The sequence below is a fragment of the Notamacropus eugenii genome, chromosome 1, assembly GCF_028372415.1.
Source record: "Notamacropus eugenii isolate mMacEug1 chromosome 1, mMacEug1.pri_v2, whole genome shotgun sequence".
In the NCBI taxonomy this organism is placed as follows: Eukaryota; Metazoa; Chordata; class Mammalia; order Diprotodontia; family Macropodidae; genus Notamacropus; species Notamacropus eugenii.
Genome location: NC_092872.1, coordinates 57,884,017 through 57,905,839, shown reverse-complemented (window position 1 = coordinate 57,905,839; position 21,823 = coordinate 57,884,017). Strand labels below are relative to the sequence as shown.

At 40.9% G+C, this 21,823-nt stretch overlaps 1 protein-coding gene across 1 annotated transcript; it reads right to left on the bottom strand.

Annotated features, from left to right (window-relative positions):
* Positions 1–990: 990 nt before the first annotated feature.
* Positions 991–15,150, bottom strand: DNASE1 (deoxyribonuclease 1). The gene is made up of 9 exons (XM_072603259.1): positions 15,066–15,150; positions 11,419–11,566; positions 9,939–10,027; positions 9,472–9,555; positions 8,542–8,657; positions 8,129–8,241; positions 7,579–7,733; positions 5,910–6,006; positions 991–1,920 (listed from the first exon to the last, which is right to left on the bottom strand). The coding sequence occupies exons 2-9, from the start codon at positions 11,563–11,565 to the stop codon at positions 1,873–1,875; spliced, it is 849 nt and encodes a 282-aa protein (XP_072459360.1). The 5' UTR covers position 11,566; positions 15,066–15,150; the 3' UTR covers positions 991–1,872.
* Positions 15,151–21,823: the final 6,673 nt, after the last annotated feature.

The following is a 21,823-nucleotide window of genomic DNA, read 5'->3' as shown; positions in this document are numbered from 1 at the left end:
GCGATCCTCTTTGTTTCTTCCCTCACCCTTCCAAAACAAAAAGAAAGAAAATGGTTTGAGTTTTCCTAGAAGTGGGAATGGAATTTCACATTGGGGTATCCTTATACTCTCATCCAGATCCTTTTCCAACTTGTAGCATATTTGCTAACAGTCTGTAGTCATAGAGTGCAATAAAACCAATTGCCTATATAATAGTCAGTTTGTGACATATACACCCACACATGTATGTGCATGTTTATGTGTGTACACGTATTTGTGTGTGCATATATACACACACAAACACAAGTGTAACTATGATTATATATTTTTTGTTAATCTGAATGTCTACTTTTTTTAAAACTTTCTTGCTCCAGGACATTAAGTCTCTCTGAGTTTGTAAGACCTCCTCTGTCTCTACCTCTGGGACACAAAAAGCCAACACTGTTACAGGTTGCAGATAAGAATATCTCTAGAGTCTATACAAAGCTTGCCACAGTAAGAAACCAGTTTTCTCAAAGTTTTTGAGGGCATGAAAAGGTTTAGTTGTCTTGTCTCTGCCTTGGTATAATCCTTCCATTAACTCCTCTGTTAGGTGGAATCAAGCTTTGTTCAGGTCATAGCCAGAGCTGTAACTATGAATCCTTTGCCTGGGACAAGTTCATGTGAATTGAGAGCAAGCTCATACCCCAAGAATCTGGCCTGCAACTCCACATGGGTTAGGAGGGAGAACATTGAGATGCTGATGGGGTAGGCCTGTGGTCAGTGGTGCTGCGTGCCGTGTCTGCCACATGAAGACACTAAGACAAGGCATTGAGGGTTGTTTGGGGAGAAAATAAGTGTAGTCACAGGACAGTCTGCTCACTCCCACCCCTACCTCCTTAACCTCTAGGGCAAAATCTTAGTGATTCTGTGCTGGTACAAATGAGCTTCATCTAAACAAGGTAAAAAGAAAGGGGAAGAGAGAGATTAGAAAACTCCCTTGTTGAAAGCCATAAAAAAAACAAAGGACTATTTCTGATCTAAAAGCTTTATTAGATGATCATTTATAATTACATTGCATTGAGACATACACAAGTGCATGTGAATTGGCAGATAATCAAAATGTAATATAGGTCAGAATCATGGCAGCCATTTATGAACGCTTGGAACATCAGCAAGTAGTAGTAGAATATACTGTGTACCTGCAGTCTACACCATTTTAATATGTGCTAAAGAAGTGTAAATAGTGAAAGAACAGAAAAGTATTTATTAAGCATTTACTATATGTCAAGTACTGTGCTAAGTACTCATAAGCGAAGACAGTCCCTGCCCTTACAGAGTTTGTGTTCTTATGATAGAAGACAACGGACATAGAGGAGCAGTGGCTTGAATCAGGTTCTTTAATGTTGATGGGTGAGTAGGGCCGTAGGATATATCATTATTCCTTCTAGGAACAATGACTGTTGACTTTGATTAAAGACTTTCCTAAATTCCATTTAAGGTCTTTTTAATTAACCTGTGTTTTAATTCTGTAACAATTCAGAAATGTGTGTTTTCAGGACCGGACTCTGAGATACCAGTTTTAAAACCTAATCAACTTAATTGTCTCTTTCAGGCCCATGAAGGTGGTAGATATTTTTTTATTTTGCTAAATCAGAGAGGATACTATTTTGCATCTTTAGCAAGTTCTGTAACCAGTTTGTCCACATTTAATGATGTAATACTTTTGCATGTTGACATATAGGAGCCCGCATGAGGGGGATAGAGGCAAATAAAGGCATCAGCCGTCATTTTTAATTCTTTTGGTGACTTTGGCCATGGTTTTGGCTCCAGATGGTCATAAGTAGAGAGGAAGGCAGGTAAGTAGATGAAATAAAGAAGCTGGATGAATAAGGCCGTTGTGGAGATTCAGGCTTACTTCAGTGTCACTTCCACAGGATAATGATCACTGATGGCTAGAGCCTAAACAAAAGAAAAACTGGTGATTAGGGCCATGCAGCACTGACAGGAACATATTAGCAAACATGGAACACCACTTTTCAAGGCAGTACACTGAATTTCATGGCGAAGGGGAGGGGAGGAGAGGGGAGAGGAAGATGTTACAGATGTGGGTCTTATTCTCAAGAAACATATAATCTTGTTAGGGAAATGAGGCTTAAACCTGGGAAAGATAACTAACAGTATATACCATCCACAGTAGTATGAATATGATAAAGGTCAAATGAACTATAGCACTTGTCTTTACTGAGGGAAGAGAGTATTCCAGGCATGATTCAATAAGATCAAAAGTGGGAAAGTGGAAGCAAAGCCAAGATGATGGAATAAAGGCAGGAACTTGTCTGAGCTCTCAAACCCCTCAGAATACCTTTAAATAATGATTCAACAAATTGTAGAGCAGCAGAACTCGCAAAAAGACAGTGAAAAAAATTTCCAGCTCAAGACAACTTATTTCCATAGGAATCCAGCAAACCAAGAGCAGGCCTCAGGACAACTGAATCAGAGACTGTAGTGACGGTTTCCAGACTTCAGCCTACAGACGCCGAAGACAACTTAGAAGGTCAGTAGTAAAGGTCTGTTGCACCAGAATGAGAGGAGTACAGGCTGTGCCAGCATAGCCCTAGCCCCAGCAAACTAGGATCAGGCTCCCAGTCCTGGGTGGCAGTCCCAGGGAGGGGAGGAACTTATGGTCCAGCACACCAGAACTTATGGTCATAGTTCAAAGGCAGAAAAGAGGGCTTTGTGGTCCCTCACAGATCAGAACATAGGCCAGGAGAGTAGTAAACACCTCTCCTTAGATCATACCACTTGGAAGAACTGAAAACATACAGGTCCCTAGAAGTATCTCTGAAAATAGCTGCACAAAACCCCTGAAGCTTAGAACAGTATGCTCTCCACTCTAGAAGCAGGGCTTTACTTTTAAAAAGAATTAAAAATCAAGTAATACACTGGGAATATGAGCAAACAACAGAAAAAATTCTGACCATAGGAAGTTATAATGTTGACAATATCAAAACATACTCAGAAGAAAATAAAGTAAAAACTCCTCCATCCAAAACCTCCAAGAAAAATAAAAATGTGAATTGGTCCCAGGCCATGGAAAAGCTCAGAAAGGATTATGAAAGTCAAGTAAGAGTAGCTGGAAGGAAAATGGGGAAGAGAAATGAGAGGGATGCAAGAAAATGATGAAAAACGACAGGTTGGTAAAAGGTAGGAAAACAATACTGGAGAAAATAACACTTTAAAAGACTGGATCAAATGGTAGAAGAGCTCCCAAAGCCGATGAATGCAAACAATTGGCCAAATGGAAAAGGAGATCCAAAGAAATGTACTGGGAAAAGGGGAAGGAAGAAGTAGGATGGGGTGATTGCACAGGAGAGACAAGAAAAAGCTTTTACTGTGGAGAAGAGGGGGAAAGTGAGGGAGTGAGTGAACCTTACTGTCTCTCATCTGAAATTGGCTCAAAGAGGGAATAACATACACACTGAACTGGGTTTAGAAATCTATCTTATCCTACAGGAAAACAGGGAAAGGGTATAAGAGAAGGGGTTGAGGGAAAGTGATAGGAGGGAGGGAGTAGTCAAAAGCAAAACATTTTTCAGGAGAGAATAGAATAAATGGGCAATGTGTGGAATAGGATAGAGGGAAATAGTTAACAAAAAAGAAATTTGAAGCAAGTTTCTCTGATAGAGGCCTCATAGTTCTCAAATAAAGAGAACTGAGTCAAATTTACAAAAGTAAACCATTCCCCAATTTATAAATAATCAAAATACATGATCAGTTTTCAAATGAATTAACCAAAGCTATCTATAGCCATATTAAAAAAAATTGCTCTCACTACTGATTAGAGAAATGCAAATTAAAACAATTCTATGGTGCTACTTCATGAAAGGAAAGTGACAAATGGTGGAGGGGATGTGGGAAAAATGAGATATGAATGCACTGTTACTGGAGTTGTGAACTGATTGAACCATTCTGTAGAGCAATTTGGAACTATGTCCAAAGGGCTATAAAGCCATGCATACCCTTTTGACCTAGTAATACCAGTACTAGGTCTGCCTCCCAAAAGAGATGAAAAACAAGAAGGACAAGGACCATTTGTAGCAGCTCTTGAGGGGATGTCCATCAGCTGGGGAATGACTGAACAAGCTGTGTTATGTGATTGTGATGGAATATTGTTGTGTTATGAGAAATATTGAGCAGGATGCTCCTAGAAAAGCCTGGAAAGACTTGTGTGAGCTGATGTAAAGTGAAACGTACTGTGCAAAGTAACAGCAGTATTGTAGGATGATCATCTGTGAATGACTTAGCTATTCTCAGCAATACAACGATCCAAGACAATTCTGAAGGGCTTAGGATGAAAAATGCTGTCCACCTCCAGAGAAAGAACCGATGGCATCTGAACACAGATTGGAGCATTCTTTTATAACTTTATTTTTTGGGGGTTCTTCTTTTTTTTTTTTGGTCTTACGTTTTCTTTCACAGAATAATTATGTTTTTTGTGACTGTACATGTATAACTTATATCAAATTGTTTGCTACCTGTTCCTCAGTCCTACTGAGAGGAAATGGGTCTGCAAGTCAAAGTGTCATTATAGTGATATGACAGGTATACAGCCTGTAAAACTCAGGAACCAGCTTCCTATTATACCCAGTGTGGACCAGGCCCTTGGACCTGTACTGGAGGGCCAGTGAACCAGTACTAGAGCATTGGACTGGAACCAAGGCTGGTTTCCATAACTTCAGGGGAATGTAGAGACATTGGAGAGGGCTAAAATGGGGAGGGAGAGAAAGAATTTGGAACTCAAAGTTTTAAAAATTGTTTTTACATATAACTGGGGGAAAATACTAAATGAAATTTTTTTTGAATGGGAAAGTGTAGTTTGGGGACTGAAGGTGAGTTAGACGAAGGTGGAAGGTATATGTGGGGGCAATAAGGGATATGTAGTGGACCATGAAATAATCAAGACAAGACATCTGTGGTAGTAAGTTGCTATTGAAGTTTTCTGAGATGGAATGCAGAATAACATCAAATCCTTATTTGGGAGAAATTAGTATGTATCACGTGAAAGAATTCTTTTGGAGGAAGGAGATGAGTACTGTAATTTATGTATGAGAAGGTAGAGACTGGGACTAGGGTGGTGACAATAGGATAAGTAAAGGAAGGAACAGATGTGGAAAACATTTGGAAGTATTAATAGGAATTGATTATAAAGAGAGGAAAGATTATAAATCTGTGTGAATGACAATTCACAAAGGTAACTAGAGATCAGGATTTTAGTTCTAGAAGGGACCTTAAAATCACCTAGTCCAATCTTCTCATTTGACAGCTGAGACAAAAGACCAACTAACTTGTCCAAGCCCAGACTTCAGACTCCACATCCAGTGCATATCACTGTGCTTATTTCAAGGCTGGATGACTGGGAAGGCAGAATCGATCAGATTTCCTTGGAAGAGATTGTAGAAAAAGAGCCTGATCTTTGGGAACATCATACTTGGGGGACTGAGGAGCTGGAGAAGGAACAGTGAAGAAAGGAAAGCCCCCTCCTCTCTCCTCTGAGCCAGGAGAGCCAGACATTCCTGAGTTCTTTGGTATGATGCTAGATGATCCTAAAGGAGACTTTTGTCTTAATGGAAGATGCAGGGATGTGAACAGAAGCCCTAGAGTGTGTCTCCAGTTCCAAAGGGGAAGTAAGAAGCTGAAAAAGTGGGCGTTGTGTCTGGCTTTAGCATTAGTTGATCAGCGGTTGAAAGATTTGTTTCAGTTTTGATCAATGCCAGTCTTTGAGGAAGGGCCTTTATAGTACATCCATAAGATAAGTTAATTTTGAGCCAGATCCTACAGATCTTAGCTGAAACTGTAACCAAACTCTGCTAAAAAGAAGTAACTAACATCACCGACTCATGTTCAATTAAACTTCAAAACAGGATAAAAAGTGAATGAGAAAAACTTACCATTTCTTTACTCAATTTGTATGCTGTCTGGAAATCAAATACGTTGACTGATCCAGACACAATGGCACTTTGTAGCTTAGTTCCAGAGACCACAATCCTGTAACATACACCAAGGTACAAAGGTCAAGCATCCCCTTCAATTTCAGGATCAACATGCCTGAAGAAACCATTGCCACCCGTTCCTCAGTTCTACTGAGAGTAAATGGGTCTGTAAGTCAAAGTGTCATTATAGTGATATGACAGGTATGCAGCCTGTAAAACTCAGGAACCAGCTTCCTATTATACCCAGTGTGGACCAGGCCCTTGGACCTGTTCTGGAGGGCCAGTGAACTAGTATTAGAGCATTGGACTGGAACGAAGACTGATTTCCCTAACTTCAGGGGAATGTAGAGACATTGGAGAGGGCTAAAATGGGAACTACTGTCAGAAAACAATGAATACAGTAAATAGTCTTAATTGAAGATGAGACTGAGAAAGCAACCAGGATCCTGGAACCCCAGATCTGTTGAAAACAAGGGGTAAAGTTTAGCACTGGAAAGTCAGTTGGAGGCAAAGTGTAATCCTGCCCTGGCAGGTCAGCATCTTCATATCAGAATCCTTGAATTGCTACTGGTCCAGAGAGGACACCTAGGAACTTGGCAACTGTCCTCGCTTCTGCCTTTTCTTCACCTGTCCAGCCAGGATTACTTTGAGGCTGAATTATTTTGATTACAGGAGCTGTTTAGATAAGGAAGGAGAAGGTAGCTGAAGACTTTTCCACCCTGAAAACCCTTTTCTATGAAGAAGTTTTTAAGAGAATTCTGAGCTTGTCAAACCTCCCCCCTTCCTCCTCTCACACTTGGTGTAGAATGTTAGATAAAGCTATCCAGCTTTCTGTGCTTGGTAATACTGGACCTGAGGCAGGAAAGAAAGCAGTCTCACTGCCTCAGAGGGCAGTGGTGAAATGGAGTGACTCAAGAAAGTCTGAAAAATCAAAACACTAGATTCATTCTGATCAATGATTTGTTTGCGATTTTTTTTAAGCCTCAGTTACAAATGTTAGAACTGGAAGAGACCTTAGAAACTATCTTGTCCAGCATATTAATTTTACAAAGACTAGGTGTTATTTACTCAAAGTCACAGTTCGGCACCATCTAAAAAAATAAACCTGCATGCCTTTTAACCCCCAATATTCCTTTTCTTATGTGTTGCATGCTTTTGCATACTGTATGATGCATGTTCCAAGAGTATAAGATTTAATTGAGAGGCAGGAAGTTAAGGGGCAAAGGTTGTGGCTTACCCAGCATCTCATGGCCCATAATTTGTGAAGATGGAACTAGGCGCGCTGTCTCCTGAATCATGCAGCCTGTGTTTATTTCGAGCATATAACATTTGAGCTAGATGGCACCTTGGAGATCACGTAACCTGACCGTCTCATTTGACAAATGAGGTAAATGTGCCACAAGAGGGAAGTTAATTTGCTGAAGCTCCCATAGTAGTTAGCAGCAAAGTAGGGGCTACAACATAGGGGAGCCAAATACATGCAGTAAATACTTGACCAGTGCTCTTTATCATTGCATTCCTGTATCAGCATGAAACAACCAGATAGCCATCTGAATGCCCAGATGCCCTTAAGCTTCTGAGGTGATCTCAAACACAGCTGAGCAAGTGGCCCAGGGGCTAACTTTACCTGTCATAAGCACAATTAGTAGTTGTCGCAGTGGTGTCTGCAGTGTCAGGGATTAGCCACTGAAATGCTGGGTCAGTGCGCAGACGGATAGATGACCATTGGGAAGAGGTGACATAGGAACAATCAGCATTGAAGTCTCCCATAAATAGAATATCCTGTCAAGCACAGTCGCATTGTTAGCCAGTAGGGCTCTCTCAGGATGCTAAGTGGGATAGATATAGGGACCAGCAGTGGACCTCTAAGTCATTGGTATAAGAAACTTGCAAGTAAGGAAACTCCCTCCACCAGTGCAGAGTGGCACCTTCTCTACAATATATAATTTTACAGAATCGCCTAGGGCACTGAGAATTTAAGGGATTTTCCCAGAGTGGCGCAGTGGATAGAGAGTTGTCTTCCAAGCAAGGGAAATCTGGATTCAAATCCTCTCAGGTGGGATAACATAAAAGAAATGGGAGGGGATGCCATCCCTTTCTCACCTCCCTGAATCCCTTCCTGGCCTTGGAAGAGTGAGAAGTGTGTGAGATCTGTGTTCAGCTCCTCTGGCTCCTACCTTTGTTTTCCATTTTTGGTAGATGTCTAAGTAGACATCGTAGAGGGCATCAATCTCAGCAACAGCATCATCCGGGGCTGCGTGCAGAGGTACAATGACGAACTCTTTCACCTCTGAGGAAGCAGCAGCAGCATCTGTAGTCAGTGCCTGTCTCTGTTCCAGTGTCCCAGTCCCTCTTTCCATGCCTGATGGCTCCCTATCTTCTTTCCCCACCACCCCTACCCATTCCGAGCCTGGGGTACCAGCACGCTGAGCCCCATCCTATTGCGAGGGTAGAATTGTAGGTAAGGAGTAATGGGGGAAAGCCCTGAAAACAAGGTGTTCTTATCAGATTGGGGGAAGATTCAGGAATAGCCTAGAGGAGGTTGCCTTTGGGCATTCCAGGTAAGTCTTTTCTTTTGAATGTTTCTTGCCTGTAGTTGGAGAGGAGAATTTGACAATGGAAGGCTCTCGGCTGAAGACGTCAGTTCCACAGGATTCACAGCCATCGTCATAATAATAGCTGTCTAGGACTGACGCTTTTTCAGGTCTGCAGAGGGAGAATTCAGGCAGACAATGAGCTTAGGGGAGTGGGGCACGTTCTCTTCCCTATCTGGTATATAGTCCCTGAGGGTGTAGGATGTTGGGGAAAGGATGAAGGAAAGGAGAGAACAGATAAATAGCTGAATTTCTCAGCTTTTGCCTGGTCTCTTATTTTAGCCCTTTAGCCTTTCTAAAATTGCTCTCCTATACGACTAAGGCTATTGATCAGGAATGCTCATACAAGGACATGGAAGCCTCCACAGCTTTATCGGTTTAACCCTGGCCTTGGGGGGTTAGGCCACCAATGATATCTACAGCTTGCCCTGCTTGCTTTCTCATCCTGGCTTTGGGTTTTAGGTTCAGGTCTCAGTAACCCTGCATCTCCTGGTCTCTGGATTCAGAGCCTGGCCCTGCTGCTAATGTAGGATAGCTAACTCTGTATCATCTGTTTCTGACTCTGGTTTGTCCTTAATTTGATTCTCGATTGTTCTTGGTTCTGGTTGCTGTCTTCATGTGAAATGGATCCACCAGCTTCTCCCAGCTTCTGCTGACAGTGATGCTGAAACCCTAATTAGGTCTCGGCAGATCAATAGAATCCTGTGTGAGAGGGGAGGGGGACGATGGGGGTGGGGGTTTGGAGAGGGTAGCAGGGTTCCTTTCATCCAGTTTCTCTGCTTATAAAATCCCATCTGATACAACTGCTGTCTATTACCATTCCACCCTTAGAGGGGTAAATACTTGTGATTAAGGATCTCAAAGTACTTTATTTTTCTTTCCAAGAGAAGCCATCTTTGTTTCCTCTCCCAATTTGGGGGCATTACCTGAATACAAAGAGATAGCGTTCTTTATAAGAGTTCCGCCCTAGAGGGTCACTGACCACAAAATGATAGGCATTTGGTGAGTCTCTGAAAAGAAATGAAAATTAAACATTTTATTCCTGTGACTGGGGGAATCTAAGTGAAGATGGGGCCAATGATGCCCCATCTCATGTAACTGTACCTTCTACTCCACATTTTCTTTCTAGATGTTTACCTTCTCCTGGAGGGTGTGTGGTCACTGTAACTGGGATTCATGGAAAGAGCTTGTTCTAACTCTAAATATCCTTGGGCTGATCCTGAAGGTATATGTTTTCACTGTAGGCCTGTCTTAACGTCAAACCCCTTCCCAGTCTCATCATGGTCTGGATTTCAAACCCAGAATCTCTCCCTGGCAGCTCTCTTCTTCCACATCTTGGGATGACTAGTCATCATCTTCTTTCTGTATGTAGCAGCGCAGCTCAGAGACCTACCTGTTGAGTTTATCCATCAGTTTCCCCACAGCTGTCAGATGGCTATCTCTCACCTCCTGGATGAGGGCAATATCATACCGATTCAGGATCTGTAAGTGGGGAAAGACTCAATACACTGAAGAGAGAATTTCTGAATAAGGAAAAGCTGGTATACTTCTCCCTGTATTGTGGGTGGACTCCACAAATCCCATCATCCCAACTTTTCCCCCACTCATACCCACAGCATTCTTCCCCAGGCCTTCTCATGCTTCCCAGGTTCCCCACAATGACAAAACCTGAAGGACTCCCTGGAGTCAGATTTTCACTTTGTAAGAACAGACTTCAAGCAGAATTCTTCCCATTAAGCTTCTCTCAATTTTAGCGTGCATACTAGTGAATGTGTCAAAGCCAGTACAAAACCACCAGTTGACTCACTCAGTAGGCAGGGCAATGTCTCTGTTTTTATTTCAGTGCTTAAACTTCCATCTGCCAGAATAAATTCTATGTTAAACAGTAAGTCTCTGTTTCATACCACTTGTTTTTTTAGTATATTACTTTCAGAACTGTCCTACTTGTCTGTTCTTCTTTCTGGACTTCCTTCTGTTTTCTTGCATACAGTTTTTAAAATGACATAACTGTCTTTTTTTTGCATCATTCTTATTAATCTTCTTTCCTATTAATGCTTCTCAGTTAATGGGGGAAGAAGACATGGGAAGAACTCTTTGTAACAGATAAATGTAGTCAAGCAAAGCAAACACTCGAGTCATGTTTAAAAATGGAAGTCTCTTTGTGCCCCTTGTGCTCATGCCTGATCTGTCAGGAGGTGGGTAACATCCTTCCTCAGAGTTCCTCTGGAGACTCGATGAACCTCCAGTCTTGCTGCCTTGGAACACGTTAGGCTCCATGGGTCCCTGGCCTGTCTGGCTGCACTGGGAGGCTACCCTACCAGACATTGATAGCATCTGCCTTTATTTCCCTTGGGCTTTTGACTGGCTCCTTGTGCAATTTTTGGACAGAACAAGTCACTGTAGCTTCTCCTTAGATTTCTTTATAATTGGTCTGATGTAAACTTCAAGATTTTGTTAGAGTAACTAAGGGAGCTGGGTGGTGTGCCCACCCACCTCTACATTTCCATCCCCTCATTCAGACAACCATCTTAGTTGGAAATTTCATATTACTTTCAAAATACACTACAGGAATGTGCTAATAAATGTTGAACAAATTGTTCTCAGGAGAAAAACATATGTGTGACTCACTTCAAGTTTAACATGCATTATTAACATTAGCTCCATCACTTTTCTTAAGTCTAAACAATCAACAAAACAATAAGTTGAGCCTTGATTTGTAGAATTTGACCATTTCCAAGATGTAAATGTTCACAATGAAAATTTAGCAGTCAGTTCAGAGCAGGTTCTAACACACTCATGACTATTTCCTAAGTGTTCCTAAAATCAGCATCAGTTATGGTGACTGTGGCTCACCTGGACCACCCAGGACTTACCCTCACAATATAGTCAGAGATGGTTGTATTAGACATCTTGGTCTCACCGAAGCTCCTGATGTTGAAAGAGCCAATTTTCAGGCACAGAACCACTTGGAGTAGATAAACCAGGGAGAGGAGTGATACTATTAACTTCATAGTAGTCATTCTGCAACAGGAAAGGCACATCTAGGTAAGAGTCAATAATGAGTGATGTTGACTTTCAGATACCAGCTTTCAACTAAAAGTGCAAACTGATGAGTAGCAATAGCACAGTTGAGATATGGAGGAGGAGAAAGAGATATGATACTTTATTCTACCACTGAATGCCATGCAGACTGGATTCACCAGTACTAGGGTATCCACTGCGATTATTCGTTCTGAAGATCTGAGTTTGAATTCTGACTTGAACACTTACTAGCTGTGTGACGCCAAGCAAATCACTGCTTATAAAATCCCATCTGTATCTCAGTTTCCTCATCTGTAAGATTGGGATAATAACAGCACCAACCTCAGGGTTGTTTTGAGAATTAGATGAGCTAACATATTATTCATTCAACAAATACTAAGTGTCTACACTGTAGAGAGTTGCTTAGTGAGTGTTTAGAACTCCACAGCTGATTCTATAAAGAGATATACTGTTAATCTTAGTTGTCAGGCTCAAGAATAGGCTTGGAACTTTTTTTAAATTAATTTTTTTTTAGTTAACAGAAATCTCTTTTCTCTTCCTCCCACCCTCCCCCATTTCCCATCCATGAGGAAAAGAAAAAAACTCCTTGTAACACATGCTTAGTCAAGCTAAACAGATTCCCTTATAGGCTGTGTCCAAAAAAATGTGTGTCTCTTTCTGCACCTTGAGTACATCACTTCTGTGGCAGCAAACACCTTGACATATCCAGAATGGCCTGCTAGTACAGATTCTTAGATCTGCTTTTATTACGGAAAACAACTTTTAAGGGGTCAACCATCTTACTTTAATCAAACACGTATATCATTCACTTAGTTCAGGGGAAAATCCAGCACCCTGAGCTTCGAAGAAAATAGAAACAGAGGAAATAAAAACCAACAGACAGGGCTTCCAACTGTCTGACCATAAGCAAGACATACACACAGACCAACAGACAGATCCAACTGTCTGGTCATTACATACATACATGGTTACCAGAGAGAGAAGCACCAACATCTGAGTTTTGAAAGCTGGGGGCTCCTTAATGGCTCCCCAGAATCTCTTCTGGCCAAGCCACATGAACACTCTTCCAATGAGTGAGTTCCAAAGTAAAACCTCACCTCAGAGTATATATAGAGCCAGAAGGCATCACAACTTAGGTACTTCAGTGCCTAATGACCAAAAGGTGTGAAAGCCTTCAAGACAGCAAGCTTCCCCTAAGCAAACTTCCGTTAAAGGGCTCCACATGAGGCCTATTAAATGGGCAGGAAAGATCTTAAATCCCATTAACATTGCAACTTCTCTGTCAGGAGGATAACTGCTTCATCATCAATCCCATGGAATCATGGATAGTCTTCGCAATGACAAGAGTTCTTATGTTTATCAAAGTCTTTGAACTTAACAGATCCTTAAAACCTTCTCATCTGATAGGACTCCAATCTAGGTGCTACTTGTCTAGAAATTGGCAACTGAAGTGGGGAGGGAAGGCCCTTCTGTCCTCCAGATTTTTTTAATGTCTTTCCTGAGTCCAAAGGAAAAACTAAGGTTCCTGATGATCCCAGCATGTAATTTCTACCAATATTCGTAGGAACTGATTGTGAAGATAATCAGTGCCTATAAAAGAACCGATGTTCTGTTTTACTGCCAGATCAAGAAAGAGAACATGAAAAATAGATAAAAAGCTTTTGATGGAATGTAATGTAATGAAAAGGATGTTGGATTTGGAGTCAGAATGCTTGGATTTGAATCCCAATTCTCTTGGACAAGTCATTTCAACTTCCTGGGTCTTGGTTTCCTTCTCTGTAAAATGAGGTGACTGGACCTAATATTTAAGATCTCTTCTGTCTAAATCTATGATCCAACATCAGCTGAAAAACCACTGCCTCCACTATAAGAGCTATGTGACTTAATAAAAACACCGTTGGACATGGAGTTAGTAGAAACCTGGGTTCAAATCCCATTGGTCAACTGACCTTGGGAAGGTCATTTAACATCTGATCCTCTGGGTTTACCTAGCATTCCTCAACTAGGTGGAGTATTGGGGAGGATATGACCTTGACCTTTAATAGGAATGGGCTGTTGGGAAGAAGGAAGACATCAGGGGCCATTGTTTCTGGCTTTGCCCAAGGGGCAATGACTCCTACATATACCCCTTTCATATCCCTTCCAAACCTTGTTTTGGGGCTTTACATCCAGTCCCCCAATCCTGACCTAGACACCCAGGTTTACTCTCCTCTTAACTCTCTCCTTTACCTTAGTTAGATCCCTATTTACCAGAGTTTGACTTAAGAATATAAAGGGCATCTCGAGTAATGGGGCACAGTAAAGTAGCTTCCAGGTCAAGAAATATACTTTGCACTCATTTATAGCCTATAATCACAGCAACTCTTCTGCTCATATGCTGTACACCATCCCCCATTGCTCATGCCACCACTTACTGGCAGATCCCTCCCTTCTTTTTCCATGAACCCTACACCATGGTCTGGAAGCTGCAATGCCAGTGATGCTGGATGTTTCAACTGCCTTCATTTCCAGAGATGTACCCATGGCTGAAATAGGGTCTAAGCAAGCAGGGACTTCTTCCTGCTTAAGGTACAGATCAGAGCTTGCCATCTACCCATAACGATAGTCTTTATGCTTTAGTACAAATTAGAAAATTAAAATTTAAAAGCATATTTAGGCAAATGAGTCCCAAGAGACCTATACAAATAGTCCTCAAACTTGTCACCCAGTAAAGGAGGTATTTTCTGAAGAGAGGTACTTTCTGCAGACCACTTCTGCAGGTCTACATGACACATAAAGAGCCTTGCAGAAGGTGGGGGATGGGGTGGGAAGAGCAGGTCTCTTAGAGGCAGCTTATCAGACTTCTACACAAATACAAGAAACTTTAGCTTTCCTAAACAAATAAATGAAGAGGGTAATTATTCACTTTACCTGAAAAGAACTTTTACTTTACAGAGCATTGATTCCCTGAATTCCCTTAAGTAGTGAACTCCCCTTATACATTTAAAATATAGATTTATAAAGGCATGACATACATAGTTTTTTCCAAAGCACATCTTTTTTATAAAGATCAAATGACATACCCTACAAAGTACTTTCCTAATCCTAAAGCATTATATAAAATGCTCTTACTATTAAAGCAAGATATGATCATCAATCCAACCTCCAGAAAGCAGTTATTTTTTTAAGGCAATGTGTCTTGCTAGGGAGACAGCCTCACCTGCCTATCGGCAAGCAATCTCTAGGATGGACACAGCTTTCATAAAAATTGAATTTGGTTTCCTGAGCAGTGTGGTGCTGAAGAGGAATATTCCTGTTTTCCAAATTGATATTGCTGTCTGAAAAGAATTACAAGATTCTTCCTCTCTAAAATAAAGAGATTGGTCCAGAAGATGATTTTTAAGGTCCCTTCTGGATTCTGACATTTCTCCTGATCATCCCAATTGACCCAGTGGAATTAGTTCCATGGACAATGCACTTGAAAGAAATAAGGTCTCACCTGAGATAGGTCTTCCACAAGCACTGTCACAGGTAATCTCAAAAATTGGTGGTGGTGGTGTTTTTTTCCCCTTAGTATCAATTGTCTTATACTGCCGTACTTGGAAAAATCTTTTGTAAAAACAAAATCTGGAGGGGAAGAAGTGATTCCAAGATACCTTAACCAGCTTCCTTTGCAGTTGTGAGAATTCTCCTCCTGCTCAGGGGTTTTAAACCTTCAACCAACCGTGACCTTTCCTAGGGTGCATTTGAACGTTGCATCATCTCTGAGGATGAAGAACAATGACGCTATGTTGTTTTTTTAAGTAGGGTAGCCTGCTGCTGTTGTGTTATTTATTCTCAGGATTAGAAAGACTTTGAACCACTGTCAAAATAGCACTTCATATCATATTAGATAATAGTGTTTACATTTGTTTTATTTTTATTTCTAAGATGATTCTCAAAGACATTTACTATATCAATATTTGAATTTAGGTTAAGGGATCCAAACCAGCTACTCATCCAGAAAAAAGTCAAAGTAGCATTCTATTTTCTATATTTCTATATTCTAAAATTTGCCTATTTTCCCCTTTTAACTTAGTCTCTCTATTTCTCTGTGCCTCTTCCCCCTTCTTATTTGTTTCAGTTTTCAACAATCACTTCTATAAGTTCCAAATTTTCTCCCCATCCCAAGATCTTATATGGGCTCTATACACACATTCCTATTAAAACACATTTTCACATTAGTCATGTTGCACAAAAGAATTAAAATAAATGGGAGAACCCATGAGAAGAACAAAGTAAAACATAACACAAGAGAAAATAGTCTGCTTCATTCTTCTTTCTGATTCCATAGCTCTTTGCCTGGATGTGGATGGCATTTTGCATTATGAGTCCTTTGGAAATGTTTTAGGTCCTTGCATTGCTGGGAAGGGTTAAGTTTATCAAAAACAGTCCTCACACACTGTGGCTGTTACTGTGTATAATGTTCTCCTGGTTTTGCTCACTTCACTCAGCATCAGTTCATATAACTCTTTCCAGGTTTTTCTGAAGTCTAACTGTTTGTCATTTCTTATAGCATAATAGTATTCCATTGTGTTGATATACCACAACTTGTTCAGCCATTCTCCAACTGATGGACATCCCCTTGATTTCCAGTTCTTGGCCACCACAAAAAGAGCTGTTATAAATATTTTTGTACATGTGGGTTCTTTTCCCATTTTTATGATCTCTTTGGGATACAGACCTAGAAGTGGTAGTGCTGGGTCAAAGGGTATGCACATTTTTATTGCCCTTTGCGCATAGTTCCTAATTGCTCTCCAGAATGGTTGAATCAGCTCACAGCTCCACCAACAATGAATTAGTGTTCCAACTCTCCCACATCTTCTCCAGCATATATCATTTTCCTGTTTTGTCATGTTAGCCAATCTGTTAGGTGTGATATGGTACCTCAGAGTTGTTTTAATTTGCATTTTTGTAATCAATAGTGATTTAGAGCAATTTTTTAATATGACTATAGATAGCTTTACTTTCTTCCTCTGAAAACTGCGTATTCATATCTTTGACCATTTATCAATTGGGGAATGACTTATATTCTTGTAAATTTGACTCAGTTCTCTATATATTTTAGATATGAGGCCTTTATCACAGACACTAGTTGTAAATATTCTTTCCCAGTTTTCTGCTTCCCTCCTAATCTTGGTTTGTTTGTGCAAAAACACTTCAATTTAATGTAATCAAAGTTATCCATTTTGCATTTCATAACGTTCTCTATCTCTTGTTTTGTCATAAATTCCTCCATTCTCCATAAATCTGACAAATAAACTATTCCTTGCTCCCCTAATTTGTTTATAGTATTAGCCTTTATACCTAGATCATGTACACATTTAGATTTTATTCTGATGTATGGTGTCAGGTGTTGATCTATGCCCAGTTTCCACCACACTGTTTTTGGACCTCTTTTCTACAAAGATTCTGGAATCCACAGTCTTGTGCCTGACAATCTCAGATAGATCTTAGGCTCTTATGAATCTAACACTATCAAAAATGAAAAATTGCCCATTCCATAGTCAGACAGTTCTATTGTTTCCTGAAAAGTTCTTTAGACTGAGCTTAAATCTGCTCTTTACACTTAACATGATGTGATTTGCCACCTAAAATGTCCTTCCTATCCATTTCTGCCTGTGGAAACCTAATCCAACCTTATCCAGCCCAACTCAAAGGCTTCCTCCTTCTTGAATCCTTCCAGCTAGAAGTAATAATAGACCAGATGATCAGTAAGGGTCTTTCCAGCTTCACATCCTGTGATCCTAATCTCTCCCTCCTCTAGGTTCCCATAGTACTTTGCTTGTATTGATGCAATAGTACTGTCTCATTCAGTCTTGTATTTATTTGTGTATGCCTTTTGTACTCTAGTAGATTTTAAATTTCTTGAGGGAAGAGACCATGTCTCATCTGTCTTTTTCTAAACTGAATTCTAACCAGTTTAACCTAGTACTACCCTTTGGAACTTTCTTAGACTATAAAAAAGATTCATTGTACATAAATAGATGGAATAGGATAGCACATCCTGTCAGTAAACACAACCCTACCCCAGAGACATTTCTTGAAAAGGAGGGAAGTTTTTCAGTTTATCAGATGAAGAGGCAGAAATATTTCTCCCTGGGGAAAGGTCAGCCCATACTCTATGTAAAAGAAAAAGCAAAAATAATAGAACCTTTTTCTTTGTAGACCACAAAAATTTTTCCTCACTAACCTGCTTTTTCTCCTACTTACATGGTCCTATTATTTTCGTAATCTATCTATTGTAAGAAGTTGGAGAAAATAACCCAATGATGGGGTTGGCATGAGTAAGAATGAAAAAAATATCCGTGAAACTCTGTTGTATTTGTAGGGAGTGGTAGGAGTGAGAAGGAATGCTGAGGAAAGCAGCATAATGAGCGTGGGCCAGTCTAGGCTGTAGAAGCTTGAATGCTGCTGAGGCGATTTTAAACTGAACCTGTTTGGGAACTCCCATGGAAGAAACTCCTTCTGCTGGTTCAGATAAACATCTCCTCTGAGAATTATAGCTTTAGAGAGTAGCATGGGATCCTGAGAGTTAAAAAATTACATGTCCAGGGCCAGGATAACCAATGAGTGTCAGAGGCAGGACTGATACCTTGCTTTTAGGCCATCTCTCTGCCCACTGCACCACACTGCCTTGAATGCCTTGGAGAAAGGTCAGGAAAGTGATCAGAATAATGAATCCAGTGCAAATGCCAGTTCAAATTGGGCAAAGCTGCCATTATTTCTTCTTCTTCTTCTTCTTCTTCTTCTTCTTCTTCTTCTTCTTCTCCTCCTCCTCCTCCTCCTTCTCTTTCTTCTTCTTCTTCTTCTCCTTCTTCTTCTTCTTCTTCTTCTTCTTCTTCTCCTTCTTCTTCTTCTCCTCCTCCTCCTCCTTCTTCTTCTCTTTCTTCTTCTTCTTCTCCTTCTTTTTCTTCTTCTTCTTCTTCTCCTTCTTCTCCTCCTCCTCATCTTCCTTCTTCTCCTTTTATTTTTCTTCCTCCTTCATTACATGTGGTCCCTTTGTCTATATGGGGAGCACATACCCTTACATGTCCAAAGAAATATAATTTTTGGTTGCTGAGTGAAATCAGGTTAAGTAAAGACTCCTCAAGCATGAATTCCCCCAAACCTTCACCCTTCCTGCCAAAGCTAAAATAACTAAATATCCCCCTTAGGCAAATAAAATGCTCCAGGATGGAGGAGAACCACTAAAGTTCCAATCACATGACCTGAGGTACCCCCGCCCCCTTCCCTTCACCTTCACCACCCCCTTAATGTCACATCAGCATTCTTCCCTTCAGTTCTATATTTGGTAACAAAAACCCTCATGGGTGAGCAACGATCCCTTCCATGTTCTTTGTCTCTGGGGTATATTCCTACACTTAGACAGTACTCCTGGATTCCCAGTCAGTGGGAAGGGAGGCTAGTGGGCTTCCACATTAGGGACTACATCATGCTGTACTCTGCCGTGCTCAGGGGCACTCCCTTGCTGATGCCAGCCATGGTCTCTCGGAAAGTGCCCCTTCTCATGAGATTGTAATAAATTCCTTTTTGCCTTCTACCTTGAGAAACCTCTAAGTTTAATTTGAGTAAGTGTTGTTGTGTTCCACACAGTCGCTTGTATTTTGTAAGATATTTTGGGGTTTGGGAGGTAGATTTTAAAAATTTCCTATTTACTTCATCATTATTTTTTCAAAAGAACTAGGTCAATAAACTCTTTGCTTGCACAATTTTCATTCCTGATTTCTTGAAATCCAGCTCTGAAAAAACAGACTTTGAAAAAGTCCATTGCAATCCAAATGGAGCTACTGGAATATGCGTTTAAACCCAAATCACTCTGGTTTTCATCTATTAGCCAATAATAGGTCTCAGTCCAAGCCTCTCTTGCTCATTGTTTGGGTTTGGATGATGAAAAGTGAGCATAAATAGCAATTGTGTTCTGTTCTGGCCAGAAAGTTTGAAGATCTTCCTCTCCTAAATTGTGTCTTTTGTGACAGCAAACTAGGCCATCTTTGTCTCAATTCATATCCAGCCCAATATCACTTAATGGGTGCTGCCTGAGACAAACTGAAACCTGGGAAGGATCTTAGTTTAAAAAGGCCAACGTCACCCACCACATACTGGGCCATTCCCAATGGTCTTGACTTTTGTCTTGCCAGATGTCTCTGGAGGAAGGAGTGAAGCTGATGATTTTGTACAGCTCTACCTCACTTAAATCCAATTCATGGGCAAGTCAAGCCATCATATTCATGATATTGGTCCTTTTTGAGAACAAAAGGCAAACAACAATCTGAAGACTTGAAAATACCTCACGATTTAGTCCAACTTTAAAATAATTAGTTCTCTAAAGATCAACCAAGTGCAATCTTTTCCTCAAAAAAAGATCCTAAACTAGTATCCCCAAACTGAGCCAGAGACAGAGAGGGTACCCCTCATGTTGAGGCCTGGGAACCATAAGTTGAGGTTTAGGGTGCTTGGGACCCCAGGTCCTATCTGAATGAATTTGACTCAAGCCTTCTTTTAGCCAAAGATAAACAAAGTTTATTAAAAATGTGCCATACTGGGTTGACTCTTCGGAAGCCTAAGCATTGGTGACGCGTGTATTGACAAGTGGGCCAAAATGAATCTGAGCTAGATTGAATCTGAGCAACTTTATGGAGACAAGAAGGACCTTATGTACAGAAAGACTGTGGGAGGGATCTGGGGGTGGTCTAGTAGTCTGGAGTGATGGGAGGAGGGGTTTAGAGAGGGTCTTGAGGAGGAGTCTAAGGGAGCTAACAGACAATGGAAGGCTAGGGTAGGTTAAGGGTAACAGATTTGGGCATGGAAAGTTAGATAAAGTGGGAAGATTCAAGGATAGTTTAAGGGGGTTCCCACAGTCTGTACCCCGTCATTCAGGGCCTCAGTTTCTTCATCTATAAAAGGAAGGAGATGGACTAGATCAGTAGTGTCAAACTCAATCAGAAACTGAGACCCACAAACCTATACATAAGAATCCCTGCAGTGTGTCTATCTACTTAGTTTTAAAATATTGTTATCTATGTTTCATTGCATTTTTATTTGTTTTGTTAAATATTTCCCAATTACATTTTAATCTGATTAGGGCCACACTTGGGGGGTTGGGCTTCATGGGATCTACAGGCTGGGACACCCCTGGATGAGTTTCTCTGTAGTTTGTTACTTTTCTTAACTTTCTTTTCCCTGAAGAGTTTGGCTTTTGGCATCCTGTGCCTCCTGCCCATTTATTTGTTTCTACCCTCAATTCCTTCCACTTTCTACAACTCATTCTCACTTTCCTTTTTCCTGCTTAATGTTTCTAGGAGGCCCAGCTTAAAATGTGGGTGGGGCAGATGGGCTTGGATTGGACCCAGAAGTCAGCATAGCAAGTGGGGATTTGGTGAGAAGAACCCTGGGGAAGGTCAGTGCCAAAAGACCTTGGTTTACCTTGATCAAGGAGAAAGGAAGCTAGATAAGGCCAGGTCACATCAGCAGTGAGTCACCTGTTGTAGCTTCGGTATATGAGGGTGGGAGCTGTGAAGGGGTGCCTGGTAAGGCTAGAGACAACACATATTGCCAAGGAAGGAACACTTGCACTATTAGCAATAGCCATACCCTGAGGTGGTGACTTCAGCATGGGCCTGCTGGGGGAAGACAGGCCCATAAATGTGAGAGATTAGCTATTTTAGAAAGAATGCTGCTGGGCTTCCAGTCTGGAAAGACTTAGGTCTGAATCCTGGGAGCTAAGTGATATAGTACAGAGAAGAAGGCAGGAAGACCCGAGTTTGAATCCCATCTCTAGCTGTGTGAGACTGAGCAAATCACTTAACCTCTCTGTCTCAGCTTTCCCATCCATAAAATAGGGATAATAAAAGCACCTATATATCACAAGGTGGTTGTGAGGATCACAGACCTTGTGTATACACACACACACACATACACACACACACACCACTATTATTTTCATCATCCTAGCTATGATACTTTCTATTTTTCTTAATTAGAGAATTTACTTTTTATTCGAATGTGTATGGGATATTTACAAAAACTGATCATGCTATAGCGTATAAAGAACTTGGGACTTTATGTCTGAACCCATTTCTTCATCCATGAAACTGGAAAGAATGGTATTTGTATGACCTGTGCTACGGGGCTGGAGAGCAACTTGTCAATGTGAGGTGTTGAAACTAGGTAAGGGCTAGTGGCTGTTTCGGAGAAAGTGCTTTTGTTAACCTGGAA